General features: G+C 53.4%; 9 protein-coding genes across 9 annotated transcripts; 4 read left to right on the forward strand and 5 right to left on the reverse strand.

Moving 5' to 3' along the window:
* Window positions 1-397: 397 nt before the first annotated feature.
* On the forward strand, window positions 398-2,095 carry BO95DRAFT_482320 (methylenetetrahydrofolate dehydrogenase (NAD(+))). The gene is made up of 4 exons (XM_025590242.1): window positions 398-675; window positions 852-1,485; window positions 1,557-1,646; window positions 1,708-2,095. Exons 1-4 carry the CDS (start codon window positions 479-481, stop codon window positions 1,789-1,791), a joined length of 1,005 nt encoding a protein of 334 aa, XP_025442113.1. The 5' UTR covers window positions 398-478; the 3' UTR covers window positions 1,792-2,095.
* On the reverse strand, window positions 1,987-3,230 carry BO95DRAFT_414057 (signal peptidase complex subunit 2). Its single transcript, XM_025584303.1, has 3 exons — window positions 3,079-3,230; window positions 2,639-2,937; window positions 1,987-2,531 (listed from the first exon to the last, which is right to left on the reverse strand). The coding sequence occupies exons 1-3, from the start codon at window positions 3,122-3,124 to the stop codon at window positions 2,232-2,234; spliced, it is 645 nt and encodes a 214-aa protein (XP_025442114.1). The 5' UTR covers window positions 3,125-3,230; the 3' UTR covers window positions 1,987-2,231.
* A 141-nt stretch (window positions 3,231-3,371) lies between these two features.
* BO95DRAFT_442994 (ER membrane complex subunit EMC3) lies at window positions 3,372-4,745 on the forward strand. The gene is made up of 5 exons (XM_025586570.1): window positions 3,372-3,488; window positions 3,563-3,596; window positions 3,664-4,027; window positions 4,106-4,267; window positions 4,358-4,745. The coding sequence occupies exons 1-5, from the start codon at window positions 3,439-3,441 to the stop codon at window positions 4,549-4,551; spliced, it is 804 nt and encodes a 267-aa protein (XP_025442115.1). The 5' UTR covers window positions 3,372-3,438; the 3' UTR covers window positions 4,552-4,745.
* BO95DRAFT_136772 (uncharacterized protein) lies at window positions 4,355-5,679 on the reverse strand. Its single transcript, XM_025580551.1, has 3 exons — window positions 5,625-5,679; window positions 4,963-5,549; window positions 4,355-4,900 (listed from the first exon to the last, which is right to left on the reverse strand). The coding sequence occupies exons 1-3, from the start codon at window positions 5,629-5,631 to the stop codon at window positions 4,808-4,810; spliced, it is 687 nt and encodes a 228-aa protein (XP_025442116.1). The 5' UTR covers window positions 5,632-5,679; the 3' UTR covers window positions 4,355-4,807.
* A 159-nt stretch (window positions 5,680-5,838) lies between these two features.
* Window positions 5,839-9,457, forward strand: BO95DRAFT_414069 (MET18/MMS19 family protein; the record flags this gene model as incomplete). The annotated part of the gene is made up of 6 exons (XM_025584304.1): window positions 5,839-6,015; window positions 6,108-6,381; window positions 6,455-6,552; window positions 6,615-6,754; window positions 6,807-6,995; window positions 7,067-9,457. Exons 1-6 carry the CDS (start codon window positions 5,934-5,936, stop codon window positions 9,455-9,457), a joined length of 3,174 nt encoding a protein of 1,057 aa, XP_025442117.1. The 5' UTR covers window positions 5,839-5,933.
* A 556-nt stretch (window positions 9,458-10,013) lies between these two features.
* BO95DRAFT_514596 (uncharacterized protein) lies at window positions 10,014-14,408 on the reverse strand (the record flags this gene model as incomplete). The annotated part of the gene is made up of 4 exons (XM_025591685.1): window positions 10,014-13,551; window positions 13,604-13,921; window positions 14,009-14,107; window positions 14,358-14,408. The coding sequence occupies 4 exons, from the start codon at window positions 14,406-14,408 to the stop codon at window positions 10,513-10,515; spliced, it is 3,507 nt and encodes a 1,168-aa protein (XP_025442118.1). The 3' UTR covers window positions 10,014-10,512.
* Window positions 14,409-14,931: 523 nt separating this feature from the next.
* On the reverse strand, window positions 14,932-17,354 carry BO95DRAFT_442997 (uncharacterized protein). The gene is made up of 3 exons (XM_025586571.1): window positions 16,994-17,354; window positions 16,345-16,482; window positions 14,932-16,225 (listed from the first exon to the last, which is right to left on the reverse strand). Exons 1-3 carry the CDS (start codon window positions 17,070-17,072, stop codon window positions 15,384-15,386), a joined length of 1,059 nt encoding a protein of 352 aa, XP_025442119.1. The 5' UTR covers window positions 17,073-17,354; the 3' UTR covers window positions 14,932-15,383.
* Window positions 17,355-18,118: 764 nt separating this feature from the next.
* Window positions 18,119-20,318, reverse strand: BO95DRAFT_514598 (GPI anchored serine-threonine rich family protein; the record flags this gene model as incomplete). Its single annotated transcript, XM_025591686.1, has 4 exons — window positions 18,119-18,658; window positions 18,714-18,860; window positions 19,069-19,150; window positions 20,209-20,318. The coding sequence occupies 4 exons, from the start codon at window positions 20,316-20,318 to the stop codon at window positions 18,119-18,121; spliced, it is 879 nt and encodes a 292-aa protein (XP_025442120.1).
* A 770-nt stretch (window positions 20,319-21,088) lies between these two features.
* Window positions 21,089-21,529, forward strand: BO95DRAFT_332125 (uncharacterized protein; the record flags this gene model as incomplete). Its single annotated transcript, XM_025581912.1, has 1 exon — window positions 21,089-21,529. A coding segment is annotated over one exon (441 nt), but the record flags the coding sequence as incomplete, so codon positions are not given.
* Between the last annotated feature and the right edge of the window lie 345 nt (window positions 21,530-21,874).

Genomic DNA, 21,874 nt, shown 5'->3' on the forward strand with positions numbered 1-21,874 from the left:
GTCTCTCCGGTGGGGACTGTAATCGAAGCCCCAATCTCCAATCTTGTCAATAATCCGGGGTAAAGAAGGGGGCAAATGTAGAGGGCGAGATCGATTTCGGCATCGAAGGAGCAGACATGGACCGGGCACGGCATTGCCGCGCATTGCCCCGGTTTCTAATTACTGTCTGATTCTGGTTTCCATGTGGTAAGAGCTTGGGACCAGATTCTCCACCAATTTAGTTCGAATGTCTGCACTACTAGATACTTCTTGCTCAGGCTAATTCAATTCGTAGAATAGTGCGCTGGTCCTTCAATGACTGGCTCCGATGGGCGGCCGAATGCGGGCATGCCTTTTTTTTTATCGATAAGCGAGCGGCGGTCTTTCCATCCCAAATTTTTCTTCCATACCCCTCCAACCATAGTCCATCTCAATCCACCCAAAAGGCTACCAATCGACTTTGTTGAATTGTTTGCACAATTTCTCTATCATCGCCCAGATGGCTTCTGCTACAGACTCGGCTCCGGCCTCCTGCAAGGTCATGCTTTCCAAGCATGTTGCCAATCGCCTGCTCGAGGAGGTCCAGGAGGGTGTGAAGATGCTTGAGAAGCCGCCTCACCTGGTCGGATTCCTTGCAAACAATGACCCTGCGGCTTTGATGTATGCCCAATGGACGGAGAAGACTTGCATCGAAAAGTGAGCACTCTTTCCCATATTCTTTTCGTTGGGCGTCTCCGTTTCTTTCTTCTGAAGCGTCGCCCCTATGACTCCCCCAATCTGCGATGTCGGAGCCGGTGCGGCAAGCGGTGGCATCGGGGGTCATATATGAGTCACGTCGTAGCTAATGTAGTCTTTGTTTCTTTATCGTATAGTGGTTTCCGCTACTCCCTCCGTGAAGTTGCCCGGGACGATCTCGAGCAAGCCATCCTCAATGCCAACGTCGACCCCGATGTTGACGGCATCATCGTATACTACCCCATCTTCAACAACCGCCAGGACCAGTACCTGCAGCAGATCGTCGACGTATCCAAAGATGTAGAGGGTCTCACCCACCGGTACATCTTCAACATGTACCAGAACATCCGCTTCCTGGACCCGGAAACCAAGCGTCAGAAGTGCATCCTCCCCTGCACTCCCCTGGCCATCATCAAGATCCTCGAGTACCTGAACATCTACAACACGATATTGCCCTACGGCAACCGTCTCTTCGGCCACACCATCTGCGTGGTGAACCGCTCCGAGGTGGTGGGACGCCCGCTCGCCGCGTTGTTGGCCAACGATGGTGCCTGCGTGTACAGTGTCGACGTCAACGGCATCCAGAAGTTCACGCGTGGTGAGGGCCTGAAGAAGGGCAGACACGAGGTCGTGGAGCTCGAAGGCAAGACCCTGAAGGACGTTGTGCCCCTCTGTGATGTTGTCATCTCCGGTGTCCCCGGTGAGAAGTACAAGTTCGACACCAGCCTTCTCAGAGAGGGTGCTGTGTGCGTCAACTTCTCCAGCGAGAAGGTATGTTTGCCAATCGATCCATAGAGGTCTATCTTTATACTGCAGATATATCTGACATTGATGTGAAACAGAACTTCGGACCCGAGGTGAAGGAGAAGGCGTCCATCTTCGTGCCTTCCACTGGAAAGGTGACGATCGTTGTCTTGCTTAGAAACCTGTTGGTAAGTAGGACGTTCTCGCATCATCTTGATGAAGAGTCCAGCAGCTCACCGTTACACACAGAGACTCATCCAGAACAAGAGAATGGATGATGTGAAACCCGCCGAGGCCACTGAGCGCCCGGGCACTCTGGAAGCTGCCTCGTAAAAAACCCTCAGTGGCGATACCTCTTTTTCATTCCACAAAAATACAACACCGAAAGACGATATAGCAGAGTTAGCCATAGATTTTCTTACATTCCTCTATGCTGTTTGAGCTTGATGAACCCTTCATGTAAATCACCTTGTCAATGCGACACTGTTGCGCTGTTTTGATCATGAGCATCTCTGGATTGAAAAGTCTGGGAGGGGGGTAACCCTAGCGCTACAAAGACTATACCGTTGAATGCATGCCATGGAAGGTGGTTTTGTTCTCAAACCCCAGTCAAGCTACTATCGCAAGAAAACCCCGCAAGATGAGATTTGGAAAAGAGAGCCTGACATCACACCAGATACAATCCCAGACGTTGCGCCATTTTGACATGCAGATCCAATCACCCCAGATGTTTCCGTTTGTGGTAAAAAGGAGGGCTTATACGTCATGTTTCTTCACTTCCTCTTCGTCGCACTCTTGCCCCCTTCAACCTGCTCCGCCTCCTGAACAGCGACATGACTCGCAGCACCGCCAGTCTTCCTCTGAATCTCATTCGCCGCAAGCCGCAGAATCTCAATCTCGCTCGCCAACCAGTCGCGGAGCGGCTGGATGTGGAACGTTCCGTCGGCCGCAAACCACTTCGTGAACGACGTTTCGATCTCTTTCTCCTGGATGACCTTGCCCGCCGGGGACGTGTACTGAACCTTGAGCTTGTAAAGCGGGGAATGCTTCTTGACGAAGGAGCGGATTATGATCTAAAGTTATCGTAGCAACAAAACAAGCATTAGCCCCCACATACAGACACTCTCGAATGGTTTGGTTTCTATTCCATGCAATGGGGGCAGGGGTCCAATGAACATACCGTTTCACCCGATTTGCGCTTGCCTCGAAACACCTCGCCCGCCTCGACGGCCCAGATCCAGTATGTGAGCAGGGAATTGAGAATGAAGTACGATGCGACGGCCGCCAGAATCCACGGCGAGCGAGTCGCCTCCCACTTCAGCATGCGGTCTGCGTAAAAGGTGAACCCGGCGATGGCGACGGCCGCGTAGCCCAGCACCAAGCGCACGTTCAGCATGGTGTTGTCTTGGGTAAATCGGTAGGGTTGCGGGAGGGTGGTGAGGTGCGGTGCCAGGGCATCGTCGGTGGTGGATTTCAGATCTGATCGTAGGGCTGTTAGTATGAAGTGGCTTCAATCAACGATGTAGCCTTGATCACAGAGGGAGTGGGCAAGCTGTTACTGCTGCAGTGGGAGTATTCGAGCAGCAGGCTTATGAAGTAAACATGCATGCATCAACTAACCATTGCTCGAATAAACAGGCACCTTGGGTGCCTCTGCGGACGACATTGGTGAGTCCCCTTTTTGGTAGGTCAATATATACTAGCAATTCTTTTAATCCAGAGGGCTAAGCTTCTGGTAGTTGACGTTCCTTGAGATAATTTGAGAGGTGACGCGGCGGTCTTTGTCGGAGTTGCGGCGAGCTGTCCCTTTTGCAAGCTAAAGCGGCATGCGCCAAGGCAGTAAGGCCGCCGCCGCCCGTCCACCCCATCCAACTTCCGTGGGGGAGCTTCCCCGTTTCCCTCAACTTAGTTCTCTCAGCTTCTTAGTTCGAATTGAGCGACGAGATTTCCCCCTTCTCTTGCAACCACCTATCAGTTCAAATGGCATTGCAGGGGGTAGAGCAGACGATCCTTCGGGATCCCGCTCTCTTGTACGTCGTTGATCCCCAACTCCAGACGAATTAAGGAACCTGGCGTGGGCAAGTCGAAAGCTGACTCGACCTAGCTATTGGATCGTATTCCCCATTACGATTGTCATGGTAAGCTTTCGTCAACCCTATTTGACTACACTACCTTCTTTCACAAACCGCTAAGACTTCGATTAAGATCCTCACCGGTATCCTCCGCCACTACGCCACCGTCCTGATGAACAACCCGCCGAAACCCGCCGCGACGCTGGCCGAATCCCGCGAACGCCTGGGCCTCATCCGCGGCGTCAACTTCCGCAACAACGCCTACGTGCTCAGCCCGGAGTCGTGCGAGATGCGCCGCAAGTACCTCATCTCCGCCTACCAGGAGGGGGCCTTCCTGAAGGACCCGGAGAACCGCGGCCAGCCGCCGGCGAACCCGATGACGGATCCCGCGGGCATGGAGGCGATTATGGGCATGATGAAGGGGAACATGATGATGATGATCCCGCAGACGTTGATCATGAGCTGGATTAATGCGTTCTTTTCGGGGTTTGTGATTTGTAAGTTCTTGTTTTCTAGTTTACTCCTTTGTGTGTGGTTGTCGGGCTCGAGAGCTGACTTGGGGGGCCGATGCAAAGTGAAATTGCCCTTCCCTCTTACCATTCGGTTTAAGTCGATGCTACAGTCCGGTGTGATGACTCGGGATCTGGATGTGAGATGGGTGTCGAGTCTTTCCTGGTACTTTTTGAATCTGTTTGGGCTGCAGTCTGTGTTTGGGTTTATCTTGGGGAGCGATAATGGTGAGTCAAGTTCTCGGCATGCGACACGGTTTTGTGTTTGTGTAAGGGTTAATGGGAATGATTTGTGCTAATCGAAGGTATGCAAAACAGCTGCCAGCCAAATGGCTCAACAGATGGCTGGTATGAACCCTGCGGCCGGCATGAACCCTTTCCAGCCGGGTCAGGACCCCGATAAGATGTATCAGAATGAGGCGGAGAACCTTGCGGTCATGGAGCACTTCTGCATCTTGGATGGAATTGAGGAGCGCATCCTGCAGAACTATGGCTCCAGCGAAGCCTATTAATGTGGTCGTTCTCCGAGGGTGTAGACTTGCTTTTGCTGTGGTAAAGCTCACAATGTCAAGCTCGTATTTCATGTGATGACGCAGATCAAGGAAATTACTTTGTTCTTTCAGAGATGTTATACTACTATCAAAACCTAAATGTCAATACATGAAAATAGTGGCTGTTCATCATAACTACTTTGAAGGGTCGTCACTGCGGAAAGTCGCTCGTTCCGCAATATGTATCTACATCCCAGCCTTCTGCCAGACGCTATACCTAATGATAATTGATCACTCCATCAAGAACCCACACCTCTCCATTCGAAACCTTCTCGGCAATACTATCAACCTCGACATCACCCGGTTGAATCTGTCCCACACCGAAATTAGCCTAATCATCTTACCCCCGATACCAGGTTGGGAAACACCTACCCGAATCTTATCACCAACTCTGGACCACGTCAACTTATCCCCGGCCAACGTCTCCGCCTCCTCCCCTTCCTTCCAGGGACTCGTCCCCACTACATGGGCCTTGACAAACCGCTCTAGATTCCGGGTGGCGCGATCCTGGCCCTCCTTCCCCTCGTACGCCCGCGCCTCCCCAAACCGCGCGATATCATCCGGATTCTCCCACGGCTTGCGCGGCAGCTCCTGGATGGCGCTGTTGCGCGGCGCCAGCACGGTGACGTTGTGGGCGGCGTCGTCGAGCCGCGCCTCGACGGCCTCGAACTGGCGCGTCAGCGAGGCGAAGACGTTCACGCCCCGGGTCTTGGGGAGCACGTCCGAGAGGATGATTCCTTTCCCATCGGTGTTTCCTGTGTCTTGGGGGTGGTCCTCGGGCGGGAGCACGACGTTGGTGGAGGGGTTGCTGCCCATGACTGCTGCTGCACCTGCTTGGAGGGGTAGTTGTCGGTGGTTGGCGAGCCACTGCTTCAAATCGAGGGTATCGCCTAGGCGACGATGAGGTCTCTCGCCGAGTGGGCGGGGAAGGCGCTTGCGAAACTGTAGGTCCCAGGAAGCTGCGGAGGCGGTGGGGATGAGTGTTACTGTGAGTAGAAGAACTAGTAATATCAAGGTTATTCTCAAGTACAAACTTTGCATCTTGACATGGATGGTTAGTTGCTGGTGGTGGTGGTTGGAAATATATAGTTTACTGTCTATAGTTGCCAACGGGTGGTCAGCGGCGCGCGCGGGCCCATGACGCAACGGGGCCGGCTGGCGAACAACCCACACGTGATATCTATCGATAAGGGTCTTAGCCTGACAGCGTCATGTTTCCGGTCGCGGAGTTTAGCAAGAGCGGGGAGTGGGAATTTGAATCTCCCCATGCAAGTGACAGTATAACTCTTGGTCAATCTTGCGCAAATACACAAAACACGAAAAGATAACCCCACGCATCCAGCATGTCGGCATTGCAGACTTTCCTGCTGGTCGTGGACCACGATAAGCAGGAGGCCAAGCAGATTGCTGAACGAGTTGCTCAAGGTAAGTTTTTCTGTGAAATTTCTCACACACTCTCTCCAGGAGACAGGTCGGGTAGTGAGACTCTGCTAACTTGCACTCACGAATAAAAAAAGATGTGGAGAATAAGAAGACGACACTCATTGAAGTCGTGCAGTCGCTAGGGGAATATATCAACGATGACGACCCAATTCTTCGCGGCAAAGCGGTTTCCTACCTCACCGCGATTATCAAGGAGCTGCCCGCCAAGTTCCTCTCGAGGCAGCAGATTCAGGTTCTGACGACTTTTTTCTGTGATCGGATTCAGGATGGAGGGGCGGTTGCCGGGTTGGAGACGTTGCAGAAGCTGGATCGGTTCAATAAGCCTCTGGCTGAAGAGGTTACTCGGGCGTGAGTTCTTGCTCTTCCCGAGTTCGAGCAATGTGCATTGCATGGGGCAGAGGGGGGGCTGACTTGCGCACAGGATCTTTGAACAATTTGAGGAATTGCAGTCTCGTTCCCAGTCTCAACGATTTCAAGTCTATCAGTTGCTGAACGAATTGATGCTGAATTACCGTGGCGGTGCGTTTTGGAGACCATCCTATCTCTCGGGGCTACGGGCAAGAGCATACTGACTGGTACAGCACTTCATGATATGGGAGACGAATCCCTGGTTGGAATTGTGGATCTTGTTACTGGCGAGAAGGATCCCCGGAACTTAATGATGGTGTTTTCCATACTCAAAGTGGTCATGGTGGAATGGGACATCTCCAACCATGCGGAGGTACGTGCTGCATGGAATCTGCTGGGCCGTCTGCCAAAGCTGACCTCTGAAGCTGCTGTTTGACTCGGCCTACAATTACTTCCCTATCACCTTCAGACCCCCACCGAACGACCCGTACGGCATCACGGCTCAAGACTTGAAGGACCGCCTGCAGGACTGCATTTCCTCAAACAGCCTCTTTGCGCCGCACTCTATCCCTTCTTTGCTGGATAAGCTGGATTCAACTTCACCAAATGTCAAGGTATGCTGTCTACGGTTTGGGTGAGAATTGTGGTTTGGGTGAGAATTGGCTTCAGGCTGACTTGCTCACAGAGGGACGCCCTCAATGCTTTGATCGCCTGTATCGAGTCGTACGACCCTAACACGGTGTCCCGCTATTCCATCACGATATGGGAGACCCTGAAGTTCGAGATCCTCAACGCCCAGGAAGAATTCCTCTCCGAGCTGTCCCTCCAGGTGTTGACGGGTATTGCTAAGCGTTTGTCGGAGGGTGTCTCGCAGATCTCTGATCAGTTGCCTCTTGCACAATATTTACGCCCAATCACCAAAGAATGTAACGAGCAACTGCGGGAGCCCCAACAGAAGCAGGCAAAGCCTGCTCATCAGATCCTCGGCGCTATCTCCTCTGCTTCCGCCCCTGCATTCACGCTAATCATCCAGGAAGTTGTGGCGCCTCTCTTGACTATTTACCAAGAGGCTGACGGCATCGCCAAGCAACGAGCTCTCCTCGATACACTAAGCGTTCTCTTTGACTCCTCTATCAAGGTGTTCGGTGAATGGACCTCGCGCGACGCAGAGGTTGCTTTCGAGAACCCTCTGTTGGAGTTCAAGGATCAGTTCTCCGAGATCTTCGGCCAGGCGTTGATGGGTGCTATCAAGGAAGAGGTCTCGTTCCGCATCTCTGCGTTGAAGGGCTTCCTGCGTTTGTCGGTTCTGCGCGACTTCTTCCAAGACAACGAAATTGGCCTGTTTGTGCAATATCTCGACGAGATCCTTTTGAAGGAGGAGTCTGTTGGCCGTGACGACCTTAAGAAGGAGGCGATCGTTGCTCTGACGGAGATCTCCAAGCACAAGCCTCGCTTGATCCTGGACATCACGTTCCCGGCATTCGTGGCCACGCTACCTGACTCGGTCGAGGAAGCGGACAGCGGCTACCTGAACACCCTCGATGTGCTTGCCAAGATCAGTGTTGAGAAGGACATTTTTGAGACCTTGGTTCGAAGATTGCTCAGCAAGCTGAACATTCTGCTGCAGCAGGAGCAATCGGGCTCCGTGGAGTACCCCCGTGCGATCCTCCTCACTATACTTTACGTTATGAACCAGAGAAAGATGGAGGAAGACCCGAACCTGGATTTCTATTATGACAAGATCGTGGCCAGCCTGTGCCGCAGCGCCGCAGTGACTGCTACCTCAACCACGACGTCAAACAACATCCTCAGCGACGCCACCGTCCTTGACATCCTCGGACGCGTGTGCAACCTCCTTGTCCGAGCTCTGCCCAGAAACAAGCAGGACGAGATCGCGCAGAATGTCTATACACTCTTCACATCGGCCGCGGAGTTTCAACCGGTGCCCTTCGCGCCGTCGCCCAGCGCCGACCAGAAGCGTACGATGATCCTGTCGACTTTCATTCTCGCGGGGCTCCCAGCCGACGTGCAGAACCTGCCCTACACCACCAACCCCAACATGTCCGCCCTCCTCACCGACATCGCCACCCGGGCCACTGGCGAGACGGAGCTGGCGACCCAGTACGCCTTCCTGCGACACCTGGCTCTCCTGGCCAACAAGTTCCTCCCCAAATCCGACCTCCCGCTCGCGTCGGACCTGTTCTATACCCTCCTGCCTCCCGGCAGCGAAACCAACAAAGTAGCTCCCGGCACGATCCACATCCTCTTCTGGCTCTCCAAGGGCCTCATCCTCCGGCTGGCCCCGACGACCACCCAACTCCTCACCTCCCTCCTAACCCTCGTCTCGTCTCCGGACGAAGAAACCAGCCTCACCGCCGCACGCAGCTTCTCGATCCTCCTACGGGACGATGAGATCCTCTCGGCCACCAACGGCGCCAACATCCGTCTCCTAAGCAAACAACGCGTCTTTATCACCCTGACCCCGCTCATCTCCTCCCGCATCCGCGAAGTCAACATCTCCACTTCCTCCTCCACCACCCCCCAAGAAACCCAAGAAACCCACCACATCAAACCCGCCCACCTAACAGCCCTAAGCGGCATCCTCTCGACCATCACCCCGGACCTCGTCCTCCCCGAACTCCCCACCTTACTGCCCCTGCTCCTCCAATCCCTCGACCTATCCACCCCGCACTCCACCTCCGTCCGACTCGCCACCCTCTCCACCCTCGCCGTCATCATCCGCGACAACGGCGTCCCCGTCATCGACAAATGCGGCCACGTCCAGAGCCTCGTCACCCGCCTCCTCGCAACAACTGCCTTCACCCCGGCCAACCACCACCCGAAGCTGCGGGTCGACGCCCTGACCTGCCTGTACCTGCTGGCGCAGGCGCCCACGGACGCGCCCGCTCTGGCGCGCGCCGGCCGTCTTTCGCCGCTCCTGGCCGTCAAGAGCCAGGTGGTCCGGGCGCTGCGGGCGGTGCTGGATGATCCCCGACGGGACGTGCGGAAGGCGGCCGTCGATGCGCGCGCCGCCTGGTTGAGGGGCGTGGATGATGCGCCGGAGGAGGAGGATTGATTTCCCTCTCTTTTTTATTCCCTAAAAGGTCTGTTCAAGCCGGGGGGGGGGAGGTTTGTTGTGCTAGAGTGCAGGTTTGTTATTTGTATATGTGGGCCCCGGCTGGATTATAGATTTAAGAAAGATTCGAGGGTATCGTCTACCTGTGGTGTGGTTTGATGTCAGGTGGGATGGGGGAAGGTGTACAGTATAATAACTGTACATGGATAGAATACTGATACAAATACAAATACAAATACATAGGTGTTTATAAAAGTGCCTGGAATTCGGGGTCCTGTCGTCTAGGGCCCAGGGCTCATGGCGCATGAAGGATAGATATACTTACAGTCAGGAATTTAGAGGAGCATGGTTGTTTTATGAGTACTTCAGGTGAAATCGGGTATATGGTACTATCAACTAGATGATAGCAGGCTCCCTTCGACTGTGCAATAGTCAGGATTATGGCATGATCCTCAATTTGATCACCTAACCTGACGTCCTCCGGATCCGTTATTCAGATGCTAAAAATTAATGTGCCAATTTGTTCAATAGAAGTATGAGGAAAGCCAGGTGGAATTGCAAATTGTGAACTTGGAACTATTATCAACCCGCCCCTCTCCCTTAAACCCATCTCCCCAAGCCAACCAACACCTACTGCAGGGACAGCATTGAACCCCAACCACGGCACCCATGAATCTTGTAAATACAGCCTGGCTTCTTTAACTCCCCATCTCCGCTGGCGTTGCGGACCCCCAGAAACAGACCCCAAGATCCTGCTCTCAACGCCCCGTGTTAAACCACTAGAAGTCTCAGCCTCCTTGCTGATGGGAGAAAACTTCCTCCTCTTGGCCGCTGACACCGTAAAAGACCCGGCCCCACCACTTCACATAAAGCAAAGCAGAAAAGCCAGCATGCGCAGTATCGGATAGCAAGACGGGGAGAACAACAGAACAGGCAGCCCGTGTCACCGAGGTGCCCTCGTCGTCAAATCAGTCCACTGTCCTTGCCATGTACGAGGACCCTTTCGAAGAAGCAACCCCTACCACGTGACTCAAAAGAAAAGCTCAAAAGCTAGACTACCAATACTCCTGCGGCGAAAAGATATCAACCTGCGCCGGGTACCGAACGATCCCCTTGGAATCCACCCGGGCACCTAGAGTTTCCTCACTGCTCTGCGAGTCATCATCATCACCTCCATATGACATGCCGACCACGCCACACGCCCGAGCACTGCTTCGCAACGAGGCAGTGGTGGTGGTGAGAGGTTCAAGCGGGACGTCCATCCCGGGTCGAGTATTCCAATACCCTACCGCGTCGATGCGCTGGATCACCGTCCTGGCTAGACGGAGCATATCTCCGAGACCGGCGTGACCGATGTCTTTGGCGACGGCACTGGGAGTCTCGTCTTCGGTCTTACCCTCGTTCGTCGCTGTGTCACGGATCAAAGCAGCAGCGTCGCGGCCGAACAGGTCAATTCCGCGCCAGTCAGTTGTGGGCTCGCCAACTTCGAGGTCGCCGTTGGAGTTAAGAAGAGAGTCGATCGCAGGACTGACCAAGGAGACCTCATACCACAGTCGGCCGTTGTTCACCATCTCCGCCGGTGCTGTGGCACGGGCTCGCTTGACTTCTGGCTCAGTATAGTGTTTCCCGAAGAGCAGGTCTTGCACTTCAGTAATCTGGAGGAAGATATGGGAAGTTTTATTGATGTCATTCTCATTAAGGGCCTTGTCAGGACTTGTAGTCACAGTAGCTGAAGCCTGCTCCCGAGCAATACGGGCAGCAGCCTCGTTGCGTTGCAGATGACGGTGGCGAGTCCAGCGCCGCATGTACACCTTCTCCAGTGTCACTTTATTCTCCATCTCAGTGGGCAGACGTGTGTAGATGCAAATGAGGTTGCGATCCGGTTCGACCCATATGCTCTTGGCGAGATGCTGGGCGATCTGTTCAATATCCGGATTGCTATCGCCAACAAATCCCGTCACTTGATTGACCGACATATTGGCATCCCATGTGTAAGCTGGAAAGTGAAAGGTGACCCCTCCCAGTTTTTTTCCCGGCTCCCGAACGCTGTATCTTCCATTTTCGTCGATGACTACCATGTAAAGTTGATTAGATCGGGTGCGGAAATGGAATTCATAGGACACGCAGTAATCCGTGTAATCCTGCTCAAATAGACGAAGTTTGCCATCGGCTTTGGAAGTACGGATGTCCACAATATGGTCAATATCGGCACCAGAGGTCGTGAGTCGCTTTATGAACTTGGTGGTTGGAGCCAAGAGACCGGACTGTGGACGAAAAAATCTCGTCCAAGCGTCTGCAGTCAAGTTTTCTTGTCTGTAGGACTTCGGAAGAAGGGGTACCAGAATCAGACCGAATTGCATCTCGATGTTCATCGCCCCGGGAAAGCACGCTGCCGAGTTGAGGATGGGGATAATAGCGTCGTAGAGACTTTTCACCTGCCGTTGAATACCCTCGTCTTTCACTGGAGCTGGTTTCGGCACGACCAAGGCCTGCACAGTGACGCTTGAAGCTGGCTTCTGACCTTCAGGGGATTGGACGGGCTGTTTCTTCGGCTTGTTGATGCCCCAGGAATCTTCAAGTGTCGCTTGTCTTCTTGCCTTGGCCTCGGCTTTGCTTTTAGCAGTGCTAGCACTCTTCGGACTCCTGTGCCGGGTGTTATGGAACTCTCTGGAAGTGACCTCGCTGGAAGACTCCTTTTCCGAGCGCTGAGCTCTCTCCAGATCTGTAACCATGGCTTTTACCCATGCCTCGTTCGCTTGACTGCGTGAGGCTGCGGTATTCGGCTTTTCGTCTGCAGTGGGAAGCACTTGAACGGCCGCTGCATTGTAGCTCTGACGCAAAGCATTGAGTCTCTTATCTTGGCTTATCAGATTGCTGCTGCGCCAGGAGGTGGTTTCCAGGCCAGACCCGGAGTCACTAGAATCCAAAAGATTGCCAACCCCAGTAGTCAACCCGGCAAGGTCGGACGTGTTCTTGTCCAGCAAGATTGTAGTAGCGGAGCCACTGCCGCATGATGAAGATGCTACGGGAAGCAGTGCGGGCTGGTCGAAAGAAACAACTTGGGTGCTGGTAGTGTTGCTTACTGGTATGTCGATTTCGATCAATTGATTCTGACGGGCGGCCTTCCGTAGTGCGGCTGGACCAGTGCTGGGATTACCCTGTCTACCGAAGGCCCGTTGTGGAGATAATTTGGCAAGACCGTACTTGGTCGAATCAAACTTTGACAATATAATGCTCCGATTGTCCTCCGAGGAACGCGCTTGGGCCCGAGCTTGAGACTGGGAGTTAGGCGCCTTAGCCTCCACCTTGACGCTCTGCAAGTCCTGGTCCCCATTCTTAACATCATACTGCATGACCCAGCGTTTACGGGGTGACAGATCGTTTCCCTCCAGATCCGTAGAAGTTGGTCTTGTTTCCGGGAGCGAGGGAGCGGCCTGTGCCTTCTGCTTGGTACTGGCTGGAGCAACCCTGCGCACTTTCACACCGGCAGGTCTCTGAGGCCCGGTTGCTTCGGACCCATTGCGTTGTGCACGGGCAGGAGTTCTGGGAACAGGAGCCTGGAGAGTTGGAGCTGGACCTTGAGTACTGAGAGTCTGGTTGATACCAGGAGCCACGGATTCCTGCTCAGGGATATCCTTCTCTACTCGCGCTCCTTCAACGACCCACTGGTTCACCTGCTTCGCTTTCTCAACAGTCAAGTAAGGGTGCAGCGAGGGTGGGACAGCTATGGTCATCGCATTGGTTCTCGGGATAGCGCTTTCAGCCAATTCATACACTGTATTGTATCCCTCATCACTTCCAAGCGGCTGGAAGGTGAAATCATTCCAGATGCGAGATTTTCCGGGGTCGTAAACAAGATGGGGTGGGTTTGCCAGATTGGTAGGTAGTTTCAACGCGTGAGTTTCTCCGTCGATTGAGTATTGTACCGAAACATACATCTCATCAGGATCGAGGTGTGGGTCGATAGTCGGATCTGGTAGAACTCGACGCTCGGCAATCGGGTTCAAGGTATTGTACTTCACGAGACGATAGCGTAACGCCTCGTCTTCCGGCGCCACAAGAATGTTGGTCGTGATAGGACGCTGGACACATGCCTAGCACACCAGTGAGCGGGTGTGGCTTCGAAATGTCAAGAAAAGGACTTACCAATGGCTTCTCAACCCTAGTAAGCTTAGCCAGGGCGTCATCTACATCGACTTCACTGGTACCCGTGACTTGAATTCCCTTTGTATCGTCGAGCATAGTTATCTCGGTTGAAGTGAGGTCGGCAATGCTAGCAAGTAGTTTCCTGGAATCGAAGGAGAAGCACCCCACTCCGCCATTCTGTGATAGCCAGAGTTTGGTTATATGGATAGATGAGGTTGGGATCAGTTCGCAGCCATCCTCCAGGGATAGGTTCATTTCGTCCTCATTGCCGTGGCTCTGGAGACTAGATGTCATATCTAGCTGGTAGATGCGTGGTTCCTGCATCGAAGGCATGAAGTTAGTAGATGAGTCGGTCAAATTGCAAATGGCCAAGATGACAGGAGACAGAAGGGGTCACAGTCTAACATCAAGCAGGTCTTTGTATTCATTGCCGGAAATAGTATTGGAAACAATGCCAGCGATTTGTTTTGTGTAATGATCCACGGAACCTTCAATGGCGATGATCTTAAAGGGTGAATAGGTCAGCGAAGCTCAGATAGAAGGATGCCACAAGTGAAGCTTGCATCGTAAAGTTTGAGATATTCACAATGGCAATCCGGTTGAGATGTCGCAGTCCTGACAGAATTAAGTTAACAAAACTGAGCCAGAAGACTGATTAACAGCACGTCATACTTGACTTCTTCACTAACTTCTCGAACCTGAATCAAATTGTCAGATCAGCATAGTCTTTCTTGTGAATACAGCGGATCCTTACGCCGATAGGCTCAAAGCCCCATATAGAGGCGAGCGCCAGGCGCTGTTCCATCTCGGCAAATCGACTCCAACGAAGGCCAGAAGCGAGGCCCGCGGGCGACAGCAGACACGTACCCGAGGCAACCCTCGGCCCTAAATGACAGTTTTACAAAATCAATGTATAAAGGTTGTGGCAGCCAAAATCAGAAGAATGGTATCGTGTAATGAAATCGAAGTGATGGTAAGAAGAGCGTAGGATGAGGAAAATGGGAAGAGAGAAGGTGGAGGCAAGTGGGAAGATGGAGGAAGGAGGGGGGAAAGGGAAGGGTAGGAGCAATAAACAGTGTTGGTCTCACTGAACTGTGAACTCCAGGCGACAACCAGGCGACAACCGGTCAACAACCGGTCAAGTATGTACGACGACACCGCGCGATGACGGTGCGTGATTGCAGTGCGCGAAGACACTGCAATCAAACAGGAAGCGGATAAATGCAGCCAACGGTTAATCCTTTACCTCCTTGCCGTCAAGCACCCAGATGGTTTGGTGTTCTCAGAAGTGCAAGACAGAACATATTAGCATAATATTTCATATGATTAGACGGGCATCTATCAAAGTATACTGAAGTATATTGTAACTGGACAGCACTGTACTTTGAACAAGATAGTGACAAGTAGGGACATGACGGTCTATGTTTCCCAGGGTATCAAGCACTCCCAAACTCCTTATATCTCCCAGAGATATGCCAGGGAGCAAATATGAATAAAATAACGGTGGGTAAGAAACAGATGAAATGAAGGTTGGAGAGGAAATGGGAAGAATAGAGAATACAAGAAGGGAATGCAGAAGATGCATGTTTCATGGTCCCCCATCACGACTGCCATGTCGACGCAGCGGATTCGATGGTTTCCATTGGGATGCTGCTTGATTGCAGGCTCGAGATCTTCCACAATCATGGTGGTCAACGTGCCCGCCGTTGACTTGAGCCTGTCAATCCAAGGGGCCCCGGGCAAAAAAATATTGCTTAGACCGTCATAGACTTGGGGATATTCATTGGGCGTCTTTGACTTGCTGCTTGAGTTGAATGACCCACTTCATCTTTCCTTCGGTCTCTTTCAGCGAAGTCAGGGCGGCATCGATCTTGGCATCGTCTTGCCGGCCCGTCTCAATCAGCGTTCGGAGGTCTTCGTCTTGCGTCCGCTTGTAAACCTGGAAATTGGCGTACAGCAGGTCGAATCGCTCTCGGTTGAGCTCAATCTCCCGGTCCTTCTCGGCCATGATCGCATCCAAGCGCTCCAGCTTGGTGTTCTTGTCGTCGAACTGCTTCTTCATGGTCGTGATATCATCCCTGATCGACTTGAGCCGTCTCTGCTGTTCCGCTCGTTCCCGATGTGCCGATTTGGCCAGAACATCGTACTGGGTCCGCGAATGGTTGGAGATCTCCTGCAATTCGGCGCATTTGCGGTGGAAATCGTCCCGGGCGACCCCCATCAGTTGATTGACTTTCTTGGCCTCGCCCTCCGCCTGAACCCTCCGGTCCTTCTCGGTCTGCACCTCCGCGCGTAGCTCGTCAATCTTCCTGTCTTTCCGCCCGATCGCATGGAGGTTCGTCTCGTTCGCTTGCTCGAGGTTCCGGAGACGTTCGGTCATGTTCTGTACCTGAACCTTGAAGGCGTCGTTCATGCGCTGCGTCTCTTCGGCGCGGGAGCGATAGAGACTACACTCCCGAGTCAAGCGCGCGACTTCTTCTTGAAGGTTATGGATAACGCGCCCGGACTTGCCCGTGGCCGCATGACCGACAGCCGACGACCATTCAGTTGCCGGGGGATCTTGGTTGGTCTCGTGGTTCGCGAAGCCGTTGGTGCCGCTGGGGGACGTGGGTCTCACGGGTTCTGTTTCGCAATACGCATAACTGGGGTTAGCCCCTCGGTAGATAATGGGGGAACGATGCGCCGTTGGAGGGTCTATCCAGCCGGCGCTGGGTCGCAAATCCAGACGGAGGTAAACGTACCTGGGGAGGAATCGGCGGGCGGAGCACCATTCAGCTGGTTTGGGGTAGAGGAGATTTCATTGAAGAGTCCATTGTATTGATGCATATTCAGCTGCGTTTCCACATGGGGAAGGCTGACACGAGGCGCTCGACGGGGATCTGACGTAGGCAGCAAAAGCATGTCCGGGTCAGCATGGGTGGTTCCTGGCTTGGGTGACTTCTTGCCCCGACCGAATCGGGCCATTCCGACCATAACGGGAAATGGGGTGGAATGTCGGGTTTGGGTTTTGGGAAGAAGGTGATAGCGCCGCAATTGGCAAAGGTGCAGGAGAAGAAGAGCGGAGCAGGAATCCGAAGCAGGAACCTGCTCCAGAGAAGGAAGAGGGGAGTGAATCCAGGCCGGAGAGCAGGCGTTTTGTTGGGCCGCAGTAAGGGGAAGAAGGGAAGGAAGGTAATTTGGATTTTGACAACCAGCCCGGCCCCGATCCTGTAAACACAACCAGGCCAAACCAAACGCAGCTGACAGCGCACACCCACCCGGGGGGAAGTCAACAAAGAAATTGTTGGAAGGGGTGGAGGTGGCAGGGAAAGGGGACGAATGGTGCGGACGACGACGATTGAATGGCGACGACACAGGTCGAAAGAAGGGGGAGAGCAGAAAAGCACATACCACGAAGTGGACCAAGGCTTGATTGCAGGAGATCTGCAGCAGGAACAGTTAAATGATGGTCAGTCTGATGCTTATTCATCGCCGAGACATCACAAATATTCTCCGAGGGGGAAGTTGCGGGTGGTGGACGAGGGAGAGGGACGTGCTGGAAGAGGGTGAAGAAATGCAGCAGAAAAATCGATCGATGAGGAAGTTGGTCTGTAGGTACGGATGTAAATTGCTTCCCAAAACATACCGTCACTATCCAAGCACAACGTGGGGTGGCGCCAGCACAAACTGGGCTGATTAATCTGAAGATCCTAGCAGATCCAGTAAGAATAGATAGACACTGAAGAAGGAATGATCCCAAAGCTGGTAAAACTAGTAGTTTAGAATAAAAGAAAGGAAGACAGAAAGAAGAGAAGAAGAGGAGAAGGAGGAGGAGGAGGAAGAACAGAAAGGAAAAGAGTGAGTGAGAGGAAGTGTAGTCTTATTCAAAAGACAGTATGGAGTAAGTAGCCAGTAACTTAGAAGATGATAGATAATGAATGACTGGTAACAATCAAGAATCCTCCCACTAAATGAATAATATGATCGATCGGCTGTCAAGCCTAAACTCTCTTGCCGCCACTATGTAACTAACCAACTCAACTGGTCAACTAATGACCGGTCATGTTCAAGACACCCAATCCTTTGTCTTCTTCCCTTCAAGGTTTGGTCTGCCTGAATACCGTTCGGAACTGTCATCTACAAACAAAGTACGATTCAGTCCTGTCAGATCATTTATTAATAGCAGCAGCGGCAGCACTGTGGATTATTCAATCTGATCGCACAAAAATCGAGCACTTTGATGGCGTCTTGAGCTGATCTGCAAGCCCAGTCCGGAGAAAAGGATTGTGGCTCGCTCTCGGCCCGACCCCCGTAGTGTCTGCAAAGAGATATATATACACAACAGAAGGGAAAGAGAAGCAAAAATGAAAACCTCAACCAACGCCTGTCGCCCAGAGCAATCCCAGCACCGCTCGGTCTCATGCGAGTTGATCTGAAGAAGAACAATTAACCTAGGCACACGAACCAAGTCCTGACAACCAAGTAAGACAGAGTTCAATGTCTGCCAAGCTCCACCGGGAAGTTCGTCCAAGTCTACTAGACGAGGTAAACCACCATGGCGAGAGCACCCAACACGAATCCCATTCCCGTCGCGCGAACAGAGGCAGCACCACTCTGCATATAGGCAGCCATAGCAGTCTTGCTGTTGGCGGCTCCGGCTGCGTTCGCACTGGGGTCGTTGGCGGCATTGACGGTGAAAGTCTGGCCATCATTGCCCTTCTGGATTGTCTGCATCTCATCGTGAGGGGCTGTGTCGGTGGGGTATGCAGTTGCGGTCGGGGCTGCAGGGCTAGGAGCTGGAGGGACAACCGAGGCTACCAGCGTTGTTGGGCTGGGTTTGAGGACTGGGGTGGACGCAGCCTTGGTAGCTGGGGTAGCTGGGGACCCATCGGTGACCTGTAAAAGCCCCGAGTAGTTCACATAGCCGTTCTGCTGGATCTGGAAGGCATAGTCGTCGCCGTTCTCTATCGTCGAGTCCGGAGTCCAGGTGAAGGAGCCTCCCTGGGCATTGCTTGCCAGGGTCTGGACGGTGTCCAAGTTCTGAGAATTGCCCTTCCGCAGTGTGACGGTCACGGGCTAAATTAAGCGTTAGCGAATGGAAATCAACGTCAAGGAGTGGTAGCAGCCGTACAGCATCCGAGTCCGTCTGCCACTTCAGAGTTGTAGGCTGGCCAGCATGAATGACCGAGGGCCATTGGGTGAAAGACAAAGCTGCTTCGGCAATCCCGATCTGAGCCAGGCATGCGAAGGCCGCAACAAGAGAGTTTGACGCGCGCATCTTGATATTGAGTCGTGATAGACTGAGATGAGAAAGATGACTTCACGTGTTGAGTGCCTTGGATGACAATATTCCCGCTGCAGAGAGATTTCTGGGATGCAGAGCGATGTCAAAGGAACCTGGCTGACTCTTGTGGACCTGCTAGATATCGAAGGACACAGACTATGCCTTCTTCGCTGTGGTTAGTATCGAAAACAACAATACGTACCTCGTTGACTCGTCGGACCCAGGACTGGCGCGAAGTATCTGTGGTCGAGTAGGAGGGCGAGAGCAAGGTAGAAGAAGAAAGGCTGTTGGAAGGCTTCAGCCAGAAGATAGATCTTTATTGACGACCAAAACAACGCGTTGCCAAACAATAGATCTGCCTGAATGCCAATGGAGGCGAAAGGGCGCACATGCCGGGCTTGGTTTGTAGCATTCCTGAAGGAGGGCTCGTACCCGGCATGAGTACAACAACAAGCTGGGGAATGACTGAGCAGCGCAACTACAAGGTCTACTACTGCTCGCTCGTGGCTTTACGGGTGGCGCTCAGGATAATAGCCCACAAGAGAGTGAGTTCATCATGAAAAGCTCGACTCATGCTGTACTGCCGACAATACCATCCGAGCAGCAGTGCTGGGAGTAGCTGTTTGTGTCCATCCAGGTGCTGACTGAATACTGTCTACTGCCGTGTGGTTCGTTCTCTCAGAATGGTCCCTTGGATCGTCCAGGAATGCAAGCACTGCTGCGTGGCTCGTGATGATCCAGAGGAAGAAAGCACAGCAATGAGAGAGGTCAAGAGTCCTACTTCGCCATGAACGAGAATTGAAGAGCCGTCGATGGCATGAGCACTATACTATGTCCTTGTGGCATGTCATGGGAATAGGGTTCTGAGCATAATCACTCCCTCACTTCAGACACCTTGATAGAAGGTAGAAAGGCCTTCAAGCTGCCAAAAACCACTTCCTACACAAAGTAGACTCATTGTTTTGATTTTCCACCTTGGGGAAAAATGTCAATGCGGGTGGAGGGTGTTTACCTGCAAGGGGCAACACAGCAAATGAGTGGAGAGAGCAGCAGATCAACCCCATATCAGCCACGATCGAGGCAACCTTCGCTCATCTTACCCCTGGCCGATCATCACCGCTGATGAAGTCACCCGGTTAGCTAGCATGTGGTTCATGCAGGCTCAATCTTCTATACCAAGTCTTGGCGCATCGACAGGGCCCCAAGACGGGTTGCCGTTCAGACACAGGACGTTTACGGCATCACCTCTGCTGAATAGACACACGGCAGACCCAAGGTCTCGCTTTGCCGACTCACTCCTCAACCAAGCCAGACAGACCTCTTGGCGGAATCGCTCGCTCACAATCGGGACGGTTTAAGAATCGTAACGGTGACATCTGCCCCCGAATCTCCCGATGCCGGCTGCCGATTACCGAAAGCGGAGATGCAGCGGACTTCACCTCCAGCACGCATTGCACGGGGTCGATTGCCAAAGTTAATCGGCTCTTCAGCTCGATGCAAGTTCATCAAGCTTCAGTGATGGGTCCAGTGACCGGATGCATCACTGGGTCTTTCTCACGAAGGTTACTGTTGCTTTCCGAGTTCCCACTGCACGCTCGTCTGTTCCTTCCACGATGGGGGATGGGGAAGGTGAAAGAGAAAGAAAAGGACGACCTCAACCCTGATTGAGGATCCTGTCACCATGTTCTCTTCTTACTCTCTCTCTCTGTCTCCTTCTCGCTTCGAAACCAACTACCATTCTTAATACTCTGTATACCAATGGCGTAAAAAAAAAGTCGAGTCACTCGTTAACATCTGCCACGCTCGTTTCCACACCTTCATAACCTCGTCTGTCGCTACCACCCAGACTCAGCTTTCGATTCGCCACTTCTCTTCTATGATCTGAGCCAGGACTACTTCAAAAACCAGCATCTGGAATGTTACAAGCAGGCATATCCGTGATACCTGTGCCCGGTGTATCCTCATCCTCGCCATCAACCTCCACTACCACACCAGCAACCCTAACCCACACCCCCTCAGCACCAACAGCCCAGAGCCTTCCATTGGAAACAGCCCCCACGACCCCAACAACCTCCACCTCGCAAACCCAAAGATTCTACCGCCTCAAAAACCATGACAGCACCACAACGACCACCAGCAGCACAATCCCAACCCCAACGCCAACCCCCACGCACCACCACCTCATCGAAACCACCCGCCGCACAGCCCTCTACACCCTGACCCTCTGCCGCAACGTAATCACGATCCTCGAGCTAACCCGCCTCCGCAAATCCCGCATCGGCCTGCTCCACTGGATCGAGTTCTGGAACCGGTATTACGGGCGGCGGTTCGGGCGCGCGCTGGCCGCGCACGTCACGCAGGCGCTGGGCCGCATCGACGCGCTGTTCCGCGCCGTGGCCAACGACCTGCACCAGCTGACGCAGCGGGTGCACCACGCCGTCGCGACGGCGCTGCACACCGAGCGCGAGATTCTGGGATTGCTCGAGCGCATGGAGGACGAGGTCGGGGTGCGGCGCCGGCGCCGGAGGAAAAAGGCCCAGGCGATTCTGGCCCAGATGCGCGCGCGGCTCGAGGCCATCCCCGTCAAGGTTAGTGATGAGTTGCTGGACGATCTCAAGCGCGGGGTGTTTGCGTTGGATGTCTACTGTGACTATTATCCGGGGGGCGAGGACGAGGGGTCGGCGGGGGCCACGGCGGGTGTCACGGCGGGTGCTGCTGCTGCTGATGCTGCGTGGACGGATACCCGGTATATCACGCGGAGGCCGGTGAGTACGTTGGCCGTGTCGGGGACGCAGGCTTGGTCGTCCTCGTCCGCGTCGTCCGGGTCCGCGGCGAATGGCGCGTGGATGTCGTTGTCGATGCCGGTGCATCTTTCCCGAACATTATGATCGTCGGCTGCGTCATTCGTCTGACTGAAAATGGCTCGCCCGTTCTTTTGCGATGAACTGATAGACTTTTTGATTTTTTTTTTTTACCCTTGTGCTTCCTTCCCCGGTTAGGAGGGCAGC

Source organism: Aspergillus brunneoviolaceus, assembly GCF_003184695.1.
Source record: "Aspergillus brunneoviolaceus CBS 621.78 unplaced genomic scaffold BO95scaffold_35, whole genome shotgun sequence".
NCBI classification, from domain to species: Eukaryota; Fungi; Ascomycota; class Eurotiomycetes; order Eurotiales; family Aspergillaceae; genus Aspergillus; species Aspergillus brunneoviolaceus.

Bases quoted from the DNA above. Each gene is read 5' to 3' on its own strand.
- BO95DRAFT_482320 (XM_025590242.1), top strand. From the start codon at position 479: ATGGCTTCTGCTACAGACTCGGCTCCGGCCTCCTGCAAGGTCATGCTT. The intron at 1,486-1,556 runs GTATGTTTGCCA...GATGTGAAACAG, and splicing joins TCAACTTCTCCAGCGAGAAG to AACTTCGGACCCGAGGTGAA. The intron at 1,647-1,707 runs GTAAGTAGGACG...CGTTACACACAG, and splicing joins TCTTGCTTAGAAACCTGTTG to AGACTCATCCAGAACAAGAG.
- BO95DRAFT_414057 (XM_025584303.1), bottom strand. From the start codon at position 3,124: ATGTCGTCCGCAGAGGCACCCAAGGTGCCTGTTTATTCGAGCAATG. The intron at 2,938-3,078 runs GTTAGTTGATGC...CCCTACGATCAG, and splicing joins GCCTGTTTATTCGAGCAATG to ATCTGAAATCCACCACCGAC. The intron at 2,532-2,638 runs GTATGTTCATTG...CGATAACTTTAG, and splicing joins AGCGCAAATCGGGTGAAACG to ATCATAATCCGCTCCTTCGT.
- BO95DRAFT_442994 (XM_025586570.1), top strand. From the start codon at position 3,439: ATGGCATTGCAGGGGGTAGAGCAGACGATCCTTCGGGATCCCGCTCTC. The intron at 3,489-3,562 runs GTACGTCGTTGA...GACTCGACCTAG, and splicing joins CTTCGGGATCCCGCTCTCTT to CTATTGGATCGTATTCCCCA. The intron at 4,028-4,105 runs GTAAGTTCTTGT...GCCGATGCAAAG, and splicing joins CTTTTCGGGGTTTGTGATTT to TGAAATTGCCCTTCCCTCTT.
- BO95DRAFT_136772 (XM_025580551.1), bottom strand. The intron at 4,901-4,962 runs GTAGGTGTTTCC...GGTGTGGGACAG, and splicing joins GAGTTGGTGATAAGATTCGG to ATTCAACCGGGTGATGTCGA.
- BO95DRAFT_442997 (XM_025586571.1), bottom strand. From the start codon at position 17,072: ATGAATAAGCATCAGACTGACCATCATTTAACTGTTCCTGCTGCAGAT. The intron at 16,483-16,993 runs GTATGTGCTTTT...TGCCTACGTCAG, and splicing joins AAGCCTTGGTCCACTTCGTG to ATCCCCGTCGAGCGCCTCGT. The intron at 16,226-16,344 runs GTACGTTTACCT...ATTGCGAAACAG, and splicing joins GCCCGCCGATTCCTCCCCAG to AACCCGTGAGACCCACGTCC.